Raw genomic sequence first — 12801 nt, 5'->3', positions numbered from 1 at the left:
GGTGAGAAATTTTTCTTGTTGAAGAAGGAATTATAAACATTAGTTTGATTTGAATCTTAAGTACACTGTTAAGGTAAGTTTTAAAAAAAACTAAATTTACAATTCACTTTAAATAAAATAAATTCAGCCTTAAGTAATCATGGTCATGGTAAAAGACAAACTAGGAAACTGAATGAAATTCATATTTTAAGCTTCATATTGTATTTTTTTATCCTACAAACACACCGAAAAAAAGTGAAATTTACCTTAGTCTAAGTATGAGTTAAAATCTAAACAGCAATCTTAACTCTTAACAATTCTGGAATGAACTTAATCGATTGTGTGAAATTAACCAAAATTAAGTTAAGTGGCTGTAACACTATAAAGGCTTTTCCTGTAAAAAAAATTATATACAATATCTTTAAGTTGTGAGCAATTACAGTGAATTTAAGCCATTTATCCAAAGTTCTATAACTGGAGACTAAGTGAATTTTAAACTAGTTAGGAACCAAAGTCAATTCAGCCTCAAAAGAAATCAAATTCCTCCATTGTAATTCAAATTGTATGCTATGATAGTCTTTTGTACCAATATGGGTTATCTGTATGAGTTCAATCTGCTATATTATTATATCTACTCTAGTAGCCAGATTACAACTGTTGGAAAAAATCCCCAAATGTGTACATTGAAATGAAATACATTAGGATGCCATTCTTTACATCAAAATATCAACTGTCCCTAACTGGAAGGTGTCATAGTCTTATCCTAGATAGCTGAATTGATTTTATGACTCAGTTTCTTATAGTATAAATGTTGAAGCCAGTCACTGACAAGAAGGAAAAACTACATTTTTGATATTGCAGATACTGAATGCTAATAAGAATTAGCACAATTTGACCTGATAGGAGTGATTACTCAAACCATAAACACAACTCAGTTGCTATCCGTTGTTCACAGTGTCAGTTAGCAGTAAGATCTGAATATGATGTTACTTTATCATGGAAGGAGGCATATACATAGAATGCAAAAATTCAAAATTTTCTCCTCACTTCAAAGGAAAAACTTCTTAAAATTTTTATGAATATTGTAGTTATATATACATATATTTCAGCATTTTCAAATTAAATATTAAACATTATCTATAAATTCTTCAGTGAAGTATGAAATGTTATTCCACTCAGTCTATGCTACATTATTAAACAAAGTGCATTAAATGAGAATTTTAAATTGAAAAATTACACACCAGTGGTTGACTGTTACTGTTGCTGTCATACTTCTTCTGTTCTTCTCTGGATGTCACATGTAAGTTTGGTTCTGCTGAAAACCCAAACATTTAAAACAAAGTACAAAAAAAAGTTCAATCAAACGACAGTCTTTATAACAACATAGAGTTGCAAGATGACTCTGCAAGTAAAGAAAGATACTTGCTGACAATACTAATGACCTGAATGTGATGTCCACTACCAACATAGTGGAAGGAGAGAACTGACTCCTTCAAGCTGCAATAATGTGCCCCTGTCACCCACAAAAATATACATATAATAAATTATGAACAAATGAACACATGTAAAAACTTGAAAAGCAAAGTTTTGTTTTCAAAAGAATTTGAATCAGTCCAGTCTTTATTGTTACTCCCCTTTCTTGGGCATACACTTTTAAACAAATATTGGGAATTACCAAACACACCAGCACTCCACTTAGGCAGACACTACACTGTATTACATTTAGAAGCAAAAATTTATCAGTGATCAGTGAGACAACTTTTTGTGTTTGTTTTTTTGAGACAGGGGTTCTCTGTGTAGTGTTAGTTATCCTCAGTTGGCCTGGAACTCACTCTGTAAACCAGGCTAGCCTCAATCTCACAGAGATCCACCTGCCTCTATCTGCTAGGATTAGAGGTGTACATTACCAATAACAGGATGGAGACAACATTTTAAATACAACAGAAACATTCAAAACCATCACACATATAATTTTCACCATTGTCTATCTCAGCATTGATACAGAAACAATCTGCCTTTTTTCTTTTCCTTATTTAGAAACAATCTTATTTTACACATCATCCCTCATTCCCTCACCCTCCCATCTTTCCATGCCCCCTACCACTCTACAAGGATAGTGAGGCCTTTCATGGGGGATCATCAAAGTCTGTCACATCATATGGGAGAGGGCCTAGGTCCTCTTTCATGTATCTGGGCTGCAATAGTATCCCTTCATAGGGAATGGGCATCCAAAGTCCATTTGTGCACTAGGGATAAACATTAGCTCCACTGTTAGAGGTCCCACAGACTGCCCAAGCCTCCTAACTGGCATCCACATTGAGAGAGCTTGGTTCAGTCTAATGCTGGTTCCCCAGTTTTAAAGCTAGGGTCTCTGTGATCTCATTGAGTCAGGTCAACTGTTTCTGTGGGTTTCTCCAGCATGGTCTTGACTCCTTTGTTAATCCCTCTTCCCTCACTACAACTGGATTCCAGGAGTATGGCTCAGTGTTTAATTTGGGTGCCTAATTCTGCTTTGATCAGCTACTGGATGAAGGCTCTAGGAATGGCAAACAAGGTAGTTATCAATCTTATTATAGGGGAAGGGCACCAAAGGCAGCCTCTTCACCACTGTCTAGATGCTTAGTTGGGGTCATACCTGTGGATCCCTGAACATTTCCCTAGTGCCAGATCTCTCTCTAAACCTATCAAGGTATCTCCTTTCTTGCTCTCCTCCCTCCCTCTCTCCTCCCATTCTCGTTTTCCTACCTTTCTTCTCTCTCCTTCCGTACACCTAAGTTGCTCAGGGGTTCTTGTCCCTTTCCCTTTCTTTGGGGGACCATGTGTTTTTTCTTGGGGTCCTCTTTGTTTCCTAGTTTCTCTGGTAGTGTGGATTGTAGGCTGGTAGATCATTGCTCTATGTCTAATATCCATATATGAGTGGTAATGCTAACCAAACAAGTAAAAGACCTGTTCAGCAAGAACTTTGTGTCTTTAAAGAAATTAAAGAAGATACCAGAAAATGGAAAGATCTCCCATGCTCTTGGATAGGTAAGATCAACATAGTAAAAATGGTTTCTTGCCAAAAGCAATATACACATTCAATGAAATCCCCATCAAAATCCCAACACAATTCTTCACAGACCTTGAAAGAACAATACTCAACTTTATATGGAAAAACAAAAAACCTAGGACAGCAAAAACAACCCAGGTGGTGCACAAAACTTAAGTCCAAATGGATCAAAGACCTTAACATAAAGAAGAGAAAGTAGGAGGCACCCTTGAACGAATTGGTACAGGAGACTGCTTCCTGAACATAACACCAGTAGCACAGACCCTGAGATGGACAATTAATAAATGGGACCTCCTGAAACTCAGAAGCTTCTGTAAGGCAAAAGACACAGTAAATAAGACAAAATGGCAACCCATGGAATGGGAAAAGATCTTCACCAACCCCACAACTGGCAAAGGGCTGATTTCCTAAATATATAATGGTCTAGGCCCTGCCCTGTATGAAATGACAGACTATGGACACCCCCATGGAGGGCCTCACCCTCCCTGGGGGAATGAGGGGATAACGGGGGGGTTGGGGGGAGGGCACGGGAGGAGGGAAGGGAATGGGAGAGGGACCTGGAACTGATTTGTGAAGCAACCTTGTTTCTTATCTAAATTTAAACTGGAAAATAAAATATAAAAAAAAGCTAGCCACCAAAACACCAAACAATCCAACTAAAAAGTGGGGCACAGAACTAAAGAGAGAATTTATTTACTTGCAGATTTTTTTGGTGAGAATTCTTAATAGAGGAATCTGAAATGGCTGAAAGACACTTAAGAAAGTGCTCAACATTCTTAGCCATCAGGGAAATGCAACTCAAAACAACCCTGAGATACCATCTTGCTCCTGTCAGAGTGGCTAAAATCAAAAGCACCAATGACAGTCTATGCTGGAGAGGATGTGGAGAAAGAAGAACACTCCCCCATTGCTGGTGGGAGTACAAATTTGTATGACCTCTTTAGAAATCAGTATGGCGGCTTCTCAGGAAAATGGGAATGAGTCTACCTCAAGATCCAGCAATTCTACTCTTGGGCATATACCCAAATAATGCACATACATACAACAAGAATGTTCATAGCAGCTTTGTTTGCAATAGCCAGAACCTGGAAGCAACATAGATGCCCCTCAGCTGAAGAATGGATGGAGAAAATGTGGTACATTTACACAATGGAGTATTGCTTAGTGGAAGAAAATGAAATCTTGAAATTCCCAGCTAAATGTACGTAACTGGAAGAGTTACCATCCTGAGTGAGGTAACCCAATCACAGAAAAACTATCTGCCTTTTATATATCAAAACCAATGTTCTTTTCTCTCCTTCATCTATGGCTATGATGTTCCTTCCATCTGAAAATACTTTGTCTATATTTCTATCAAGCTTTCCTCCCCTTCTGACCTATGCATGGTAGGAAGTTGTCACTGATTGTGGCAATTTTATTCTATTAGAACAAGTATCTCTTTTGAGTTCTTTATAAATTTACCATTTTTTATTGTTACTATGGTACTTGCAATTTAAACCAGTGTTGCATGCCTACTTTTTTCATTCCTGAACTGGGAGGGAGAGAACTTTTAGTATTATTTTCGTACACAGGATCATGAATTTCTGCTTCATTTTCTTAGTACTCCTCACATTTCATGCATTTCTTTCTAATTTTGCTATTTGCATGACTCTTCATTATAGCTCAACACTTTTCAGAAGCCTGGATATTTTGAAATTGATTTAAAGTGGCATTCCCATTTGCAGCCTATGCTGAATTTGATATCAAACTTATTAGCATTTGGGTTTTATTTGAACTCACTGTTTGTGTAATAATTGGTTTTCATTGGCTCATGGCATACACCAGTGCTCTTTGTCTGAATAATTACTCTACCAAATTGCCTTCAACGAAATTGTTTTCTGACCTTTCATTTGTCCATTTGCCACCTCTTGTCTCTGATCTTCAATCCTGGAGACATGGACAGCATCCTTCTTCTGTGCATGAGGCTAAGGGAGGCTCTGTTGAAATCAGAGGCAAGAAAGATTTTAACAAGGATCTCTCATGTGTTACTGGGAAAGACAGCTTAGTTTCTTATGTCAAAGCAGCAACACTGGAAAATAAGGGCTGGTTGTATTGAAACTCCAAATCCTGTGTGGAGAGCCTCACAAGGTTATCTGTAATTTACGTAGTACTGACATTTATTTTCATGTAGGTGTAGAGTACTACATAAACCAATCACGTAAGGCTGAAGGAAACATACTCATAGGCAGTAGATGTCAACAACAGATGGTTTGAATATAAATTTATATGTTGTTTTCCTCAGTAAATTATAATACATACATTGATATCTTTAAAATTTTTTAAATTGCTTAACAGTTTCATATATTATTGAATGATTTTTTTTGAAAGGAAGACAAAGTTTTACTTTTACGTGATTACACCAAATAACATGTAACACGTTCTTGAGTCCTAGCATCTAGTAATTTGGGTTAAGATACACTAACAGCAGCCTGAACAAGCATATTGACTGTCCTAAATTAGCCAGAATGGACTACTACAAGGCTGGCTGCTGCTTTATAAGAGTTACAAATGCTATTTACTACTTTTCCATAGATAACGCCCCTGACCTTTAAGAAAGTAGAAGGAACAATTTATTTCTTCAAAGAATTGGTTTGTTTTTTACTAGACTAATAAAGGAAAAATCAACTGCTTGCACAAACACGCAGGAAACGTATATTACTTAAAGGCACATGAGGTAAAAAGATGAAACTTCAGGAACTTACTAAGTTATACAAAAAGCTAATTTGGACACTCTTAAAAAGTGAAGGTCGAGCTCTGTGGAGGTTTCCTGTTTTGTGAGGGCATCTCCCATGCTAACCCACAGAGCAGCTGCTTCCCCTCCTAGTTATGTATGCGGTAGTTTTCATGGCTCTCTGGCTGGATGTCACACACACAGTATTGCGTCCCCTTTCTGCTGGAGGTAGTTCTGGAGGACAGCCATCTTCTCCTGGGTCACCTTCTCCACCTCACTGCTACATCTGCCGTGGGACCCCAGTGCCGCAGCTTCCTTGGCCTTGAACTCCTTCCCTCTCTGCAGGCGGTACTGCTCAATCTCAGCCTGGGCTTCCTCCTCGGCCTGCTTCAGCCTCTGGTTCTTTCGCTTGCAGGACTCGGACACCTTCTCGGCCACCAACTTCTCGGCCTGCAGCAGCTGCTGGATGCCTTGTGACTGACTCATCATCGCTGTGGGGACCCTCCGCGGCTGAAGCACACGCAGGAGCCCTTCATGAATGAATTTTTTTACCCCTCATTCTCCTCCCTCAATTCCTTTCCCCTCCTTCCCTTTTTTACTGTACCCCTTATTCCTAACACTCTCAGGCTTCTTTCTTCTAGAGTTAACTTGTTTGAATGTACATAGGCAGCTACTTACTGAAGCAAGTGCTCAGAATACACAAATACATGCATCCCAAGCTACACTACTGAAGAAAATGACACCCTTTCCTTAACAATTGTTTACTGCCAATAATGTCATGCCTGTCATGGAGGTAACCAACCACTTTTTGGCTGGATTTTGACTCACTCCATAGGAAGGTACTCATGTCTGCTCTTTAAGCTTGGTCAAGAGCTCATAGCTAGAGAGGTAATTTGTCTTAGGGGGAAACCTACTACCACTGGTTTGGTCATATTTTTAATCTGTATTCTAAATATTTATGCTTATACCCATTTTAAAATAAGAGGAACTACAAACTTTAGTGATGCTTTTTGTCTAGTACCCTGTGTCTTCTTCATAGTAAGCATGTAATGTGACTTACAAGTGTTTGTACCTGACTGATTCCTCTAGCTAGTCACCATATCAAAGGCCAGTACCTATAATACTCAGTGTATAATTTCTGTCATAGAGTGAATATACAATAGAAGAAGGCTATTCAATATCAAAATATTTCTTCAGGAGCATCCCAAGCAGAGTTAGCATATGTCTATAGCATAAATCCACTAAATGTTTCTTAAAAATGAAAAATCTGTATATCAAATACATCAATATATGCTGTCATAGAATGTCCATGAAATGCAATACACAATGCCTTTTATATTTGCCATTTTACATCATTGAAATCAAGATAAGTTAGAAAGGTATCTTTTATATGCTTACCCAAAAATGCCCCATGAGCAAATTTTCCTGTATGTTAATAAGCACCCCATATAAGTCTACTTTCTCCATCAATGGACACCTAAAAGTCACATAGAGATCATAAAGACAGGATTCAGCTTTCAAGTTTGGAAATACTCACTGGTAATCTAAAATACAAATCTTTTTGACTGACTGGGAATTATCATCCTTTAAGGTTAACACAATTGTAAGAGTACCACCTATGTCTTCTTTTTTTTCTTATAGTCTATTTTTCCCTCAATATATATTTTTATTTAAATTAGAAACATGAATGCTTCACATGTCAATCCCAGCTCCCTCTTCCACCCCTCCTCCCTTGTCCCTCCACCAACGCCCCACCAGCCCCCCACCCAATCCCCACATCATTCCCCAGGGAGGGTGAGGCCCTCCTTGGGGAGATCTCCAAAGTCTGTCATTCCACCCAGGGCAGGACCTGTGTTCAGGCTGAGAGAGCATCCCTCTATTTGGAATGGGCTCCCAAAGATCATTCATACACTATGGTAAACACTGATCTACTATCCAAGGCACCAGTGATTTCTGTGGCTTCCTCCCTGGCACTACATTCATGGAGTCTGGATCAGTCCCCTGTTGGCCTCTCAGCCATCAGTCTGGGATTCAAGAGCTCCCCCTTATCCAGTCAGCTGTCTTTGTGGGTTTCATCATCATGGTCTTGACCTCTTTGCTCATCACTCCTCCATCTTTGTCACTAGGTTCCAGGAGTTAAGTTCAGTGTTTAGCTGTGGGTATCTGTCTCTGCTTCCATTAGTCCCTGGATGAAGGTATTAGGATGGCATATAGGGTAGTCATCAACCCTATCATCAAGGAGGGGCATTTAATGTAGTCTCTCCATTATTGCTTAGTTTGCCAGTTGGTGTTATCATTGTAGATCTCTGAAGATCTCACTAGTGTCAGCTCTCTCCTCAAGCCTATAATGACTCAATCTATTAGGGTATCTCTCTTCATGCTCTCCTCTATTCTTACCTTGACTCAACATTCCTGCTTCCCCATGACTTCTCCCCTCCTCTTATCCCCCTCTCTTTTTCTTGGTTCCCCCTCCCCCAATGTTCCTAATCTTCTCAGGAGATCTTGCCTTATTCCACTTCTCTGGGGTATCATGCATCTCTCTTGGGAACCTCCTTGTTTCCAAGACTCACTGCCACTGGGATTGTAGGCTAAGAGTGGAGTTGCTGGGCCTTGTGGTAGACTCAGTCCCATTTTCCTGAGGAATCTCCATACTTATTTCCATAGTGGCTGTATCAGTTGGCACTCCCACCAGCAGTGGAGGAGTTTCCCCCTTTTTCCACATCCTCTCCTACATAAACTGTCATTGGTGTTTCTGATTTTAGCCATTCTGACAGGAGTAAGATGGTAATTCAGAGTTGTTTTGATTTTCTTTTCCCTGATGGCTAAGGCTGTTGAGCACTTTCTTATATGTGTCTCAGCCATTTTATATTCCTCTATTGAGAATACTCTATTTAGTTCTGTACCCCACTTTTTAATTGAATTACCTGATGGGAGTGCCAATTTGTACAGCCACTTTGGAAATCAGTATATCCAAAAGATGCCCATTCATAGCAGAATTATTTGTAATTGCCAGAAATTGGAAGCAACCTAGATGCTCCTCAACCGAAGAGTAGATAGAGAAAATGTGGTACATTTACACAATGGAGTACTATTCAGCAGAAAAAAACAATGGAATCCTGAAATTTGCAGGCAAATGGATGACACTAGGAGAAACCATCCTGAGCAAGGTAACCCAGTCACAAAAAGAGAAACATGGCATGTATTCTCTCATATATGGATTTTAGACATAGATCTGGGGAGTGCCAGCCTACAATCCCATGGTCAGAGAGTCTGGGAAATAGAACCTTCATTCAGTGCCTGATGGAAGAAGAGGCAGACTTCCACGGCTAAGCACTGAGCTGAACTCAAGAAATCCAGTGACAGAGAGGGAGGTCTGATGACCAAAGTGATTAAGACTAGGCTGGTTTAACCCCCAGAAACAGGTGACCTGACAAGAGTTAGCTCTTGAATCCCAGGCTGATGCCTGGGAATTCAGCATGGGACTGATCAACACCCTCTGAATGTGGGTGTCAGTGAGGAGGTCTAGGTAATCTATTGAGCCTTGGGCAGTAGATCAGTATTTATCAAGGGTATACGAATGGACTTTGGACTCCCATCCAACAATGTGAGATGTACTCTCACCCAGAACTTTTATTTATAAAATGTAGATCTTACCATTCATTACTGTGGTTGTCTTATTTTGTCTTCTTTCTTCTGTAGTGACAGCTAAGTTAATCACATTCTGTTTCTGTGGAAGATGCTCAGAAGCAATCTGCTAAAAATAATAAAAAATGAATTGTTAAGAAATATCCTTACAAGTTCTAAAAATAGTTGAGTTCATTTCAATAGCAGCTAGCCTTGTTCTTTTTTGTTTGTTTGCTTGCTTTTGTTTTTTGTTTTGAGATGGGCTTTCTCTTTGTAGCTTTGTAGACTAGGCTGGCCTCAAACTCACAGAGATCTGCCTACCTCTGCCTCCTGAGTGCTGGGACTAAAGGTTTGTGTCTTCACTGCCCCACCACCAGCCATGTTTTAAGGGAAATACTAGGTCCCATACATAGAATCCCATGTACATTATCAAAATAAAGCCTTATGTTTACCTTAATATGGTCACTTATTTAAAAAAAACAAATATAGAAAACCAGAAGAAACATTTTAAGAGAAAAGTGATTGCCAACACATGGCAACTAATAAAGAAATGTTGAAGATTATTTATGTTGATAATTTAAAAATGACATTATTGCATACACAAAACACTAATAAGTAGTCACAATTTGGTATTTAAATAAAAATATTTTAGCTCTGTATGATTCTTTGAATATTCCTAGTGTCCTCATATTTTAAAATTAAATAGCATCTTAGTTCTGTTACCAAGTATCTTTCTGAAAGTTACTTAAACCTCAGTGTCTATAAACTTCATGGTGTCATAAAGAATTCAAATCAAAATAGACTTTCCTGAGTATTCAAAAGAAAATAACAAAGAATGAGAATCATCAAGTAAAATATTTAACATACCAAGGACTGAACTTCTTCTTGGCCATCATGTTTTCTCTGTTCCTCTCTTGATGCCACTTCTTTCCTGGGTTCTGCTGATAAATGAATACATTTAAGTAAAATTATCTGAAATATAGTGATGAGTTGACCATGCTCCTGTGGAAAGTCATGTCTAAAGAGTGACCAGGCAGCATAAATTGGTCTTTTGATAGGTTTTAAAAAACAATTCAAAACTGGGTGGGTGGGGAATGGGATGGATCTGGGACCAGAGACTAATATGCTCAAAATTGCCCAGGGTTATACATACATATACAAAGCATGCAGTGGAAGAAGGAATAGTAGCAGGATATGCATAATAATCAGTAGATGGGTTCATTTATGACAAAAGTTAAAACAAGATTCTGGCTTAAAATTCAAGTCTGCTTCCAGAAATATTCAGGACTGAAAACTGTCAGTGTTCCATTAGCACTAACTGAGTTGTTACTAAATGAATAAATGTATAACATGTGGGGCCCAGGAAGACTAGCCTCCAACCATTACTCACAAAGCTGTATGCAATGAGTTGAGAAGTCACGTGTTCAGCTTCACCAAATGGGAAGCTTAGTTTCTTGTGTCACATCACTATTAGATCATTCATCTCAGATCTCCCCTTCTTGTGTGTCAGGAGATCCAGATGAAGATCAGGAGGTCTGGGAATTAAAAGCACATTCGTAAAGCATGGGCATTGTATGTGTGTGTGCAATGTGGAAACAAATAGACTAGATAACTGGACATCATCTGGGTGTCTTATATTGATTGCCTACATCTTCCCATGTATTGACATGCAAACTCCAAAAACATTATTTTTGCCCACAGAGAAATCCTGTATCAAAAAACTAAAAAGCTTTTTTTTTTTTTGCTCTTCATTTCATTGCAGCTTTTATTCCCCCTTACGGTAGTTTGAATGTAATTGCCCCCCCCCCATAAGCTCATACAGTGTGGCGCTATTAGAGGTATGGTTTTGTTGCAATAGGTATGTCCTTATCAGAGGAAGTGTGTCACTGTGGGGGTGGCTTTGAGGTCTCATAGATGCTCAAACCATGCCCAGTGTCCCAGATCACTTCCTGTTGCCTGCAGATCATGATGTAGAACTCTCAGCTCCCTCTCCAGCACCATGTCTGCCTGCACGCTACTATGTTGTAACATGATGGTAATGGACTAAACCTCTGAAAGTGTAAACTACTCCATTAAATGATTTTCCTTTTTAAGACTTGCCATGGTCATAGTGTCTCTTTAAAGCAATAGAAACTCTAAGACACCTCTGGAAACAACCCTGAATCTAAATCAATAGTTATTCCTTTGGCTCTGTTGTGCTTCAAGTTATATAATTGGTCTTTTAGAGAGATCTCTGACAACCGCCCCGCACAGTATATATGCTTGGCTTAATAGAAACCTCTTGACCATCAAAGGAAAAATCCAGAAACCAGGAACTGGTAAATCATAATATGAATTATACTATGGTCCTCTTCATATGATAATCAACTTTGAGTCTCTATGGTCAATATGTGATCTCATAAACAATGGTATCCCAATTTAACTTTCTTCGATTCTAGTATTTCTCCTTAAAGCTCATGTTCTCAATTTTATTTATTTATTTTCCCCCTTTCAAATCTAGTCCTTTTCATCATATTTGTAACATTAAGTGGCAGGAAAAATAATAAATTACTAAGTTTTTTTTTAATGTAGCCATGGTGTACTTAACTATTTGCCCTGTGGCTTTCTCTTTTCCAGTTCCCTTACTTTGACCTATATGATACTCTCCTGAAAAATAATCCCTGTTGGACACTAATTAATGTTCACGTATGACTGATCACATTGGTCAACAGATGGGATATTGCAATTCTTAATTTCTTCCCCAAAGCACAGAAGAAAAAACAGTGAGAAACATGGGCATCCACTTTCCTGACAACACTGCATATTGAAAGATCAATTATCTTCTCTGAATTTTATAGTAGCCTATCTTCATTTTCTAAAGAATTTCATTATTTTAATAGAATCAAACAACACTTATTACTTGTTTGATTTTTTTTCCTGGTACTAGATAATTTTCGCATCCATCATTCCCGTCTTCCTTATGCTATGTAAGGCCTTACTACTTTTCCAATACCCCAACATTGTAATTTATTGAGCAGTTTGACTGCTTCAGTGATACATTCTATTGCACATTTGCCTAATATGTATTAGACATCATTCGTATAGCCACTTAATCTACTGTATGACAGATCTACACAAATAGCTTTATCCCGTGGTATTGTTTTGATTTATGTAAGTATTCCTTCAAAGAGCTACACATAAAATAAATATTTTACCATTCATTTCTAGATGAGTATTATCTTCTCTTTGATCCACAGTTTCAGCTAAGTGACCCTGATCTTTTGTTGAAGGAGATGCAGAGACAATCTGAAATTTTAATGTTAAAACTGAGTTGAAAATCCTCTCTATTCTAGGATGATCAGAGTTCTACATTGCAAAGCAGGGAAGCACTTCATCAGAGTCCACACTTTGAGTAAAAACTTTAGACATGATATCTAATTGCATTCTAACTTTTTTATTC

At 38.4% G+C, this 12801-nt stretch overlaps 1 protein-coding gene across 1 annotated transcript; it reads right to left on the bottom strand.

Annotated features, from left to right (window-relative positions):
- Positions 1-5930: 5930 nt before the first annotated feature.
- LOC101843003 (V-type proton ATPase subunit G 1-like) lies at positions 5931-6227 on the bottom strand. The gene has a single exon (XM_040744881.1). The coding sequence runs from the start codon at positions 6225-6227 to the stop codon at positions 5931-5933; it is 297 nt and encodes a 98-aa protein (XP_040600815.1).
- Positions 6228-12801: the final 6574 nt, after the last annotated feature.

This window comes from Mesocricetus auratus, unplaced genomic scaffold (assembly GCF_017639785.1).
Source record: "Mesocricetus auratus isolate SY011 unplaced genomic scaffold, BCM_Maur_2.0 Super-Scaffold_100004, whole genome shotgun sequence".
Lineage (NCBI taxonomy): Eukaryota > Metazoa > Chordata > Mammalia > Rodentia > Cricetidae > Mesocricetus > Mesocricetus auratus.
This window is presented reverse-complemented; position numbering and strand designations above follow the sequence as displayed.

Excerpts from the sequence above, each read along its gene's own strand:
- LOC101843003 (XM_040744881.1), bottom strand. The coding sequence starts at position 6,227 with ATGATGAGTCAGTCACAAGGCATCCAGCAGCTGCTGCAGGCCGAGAAG.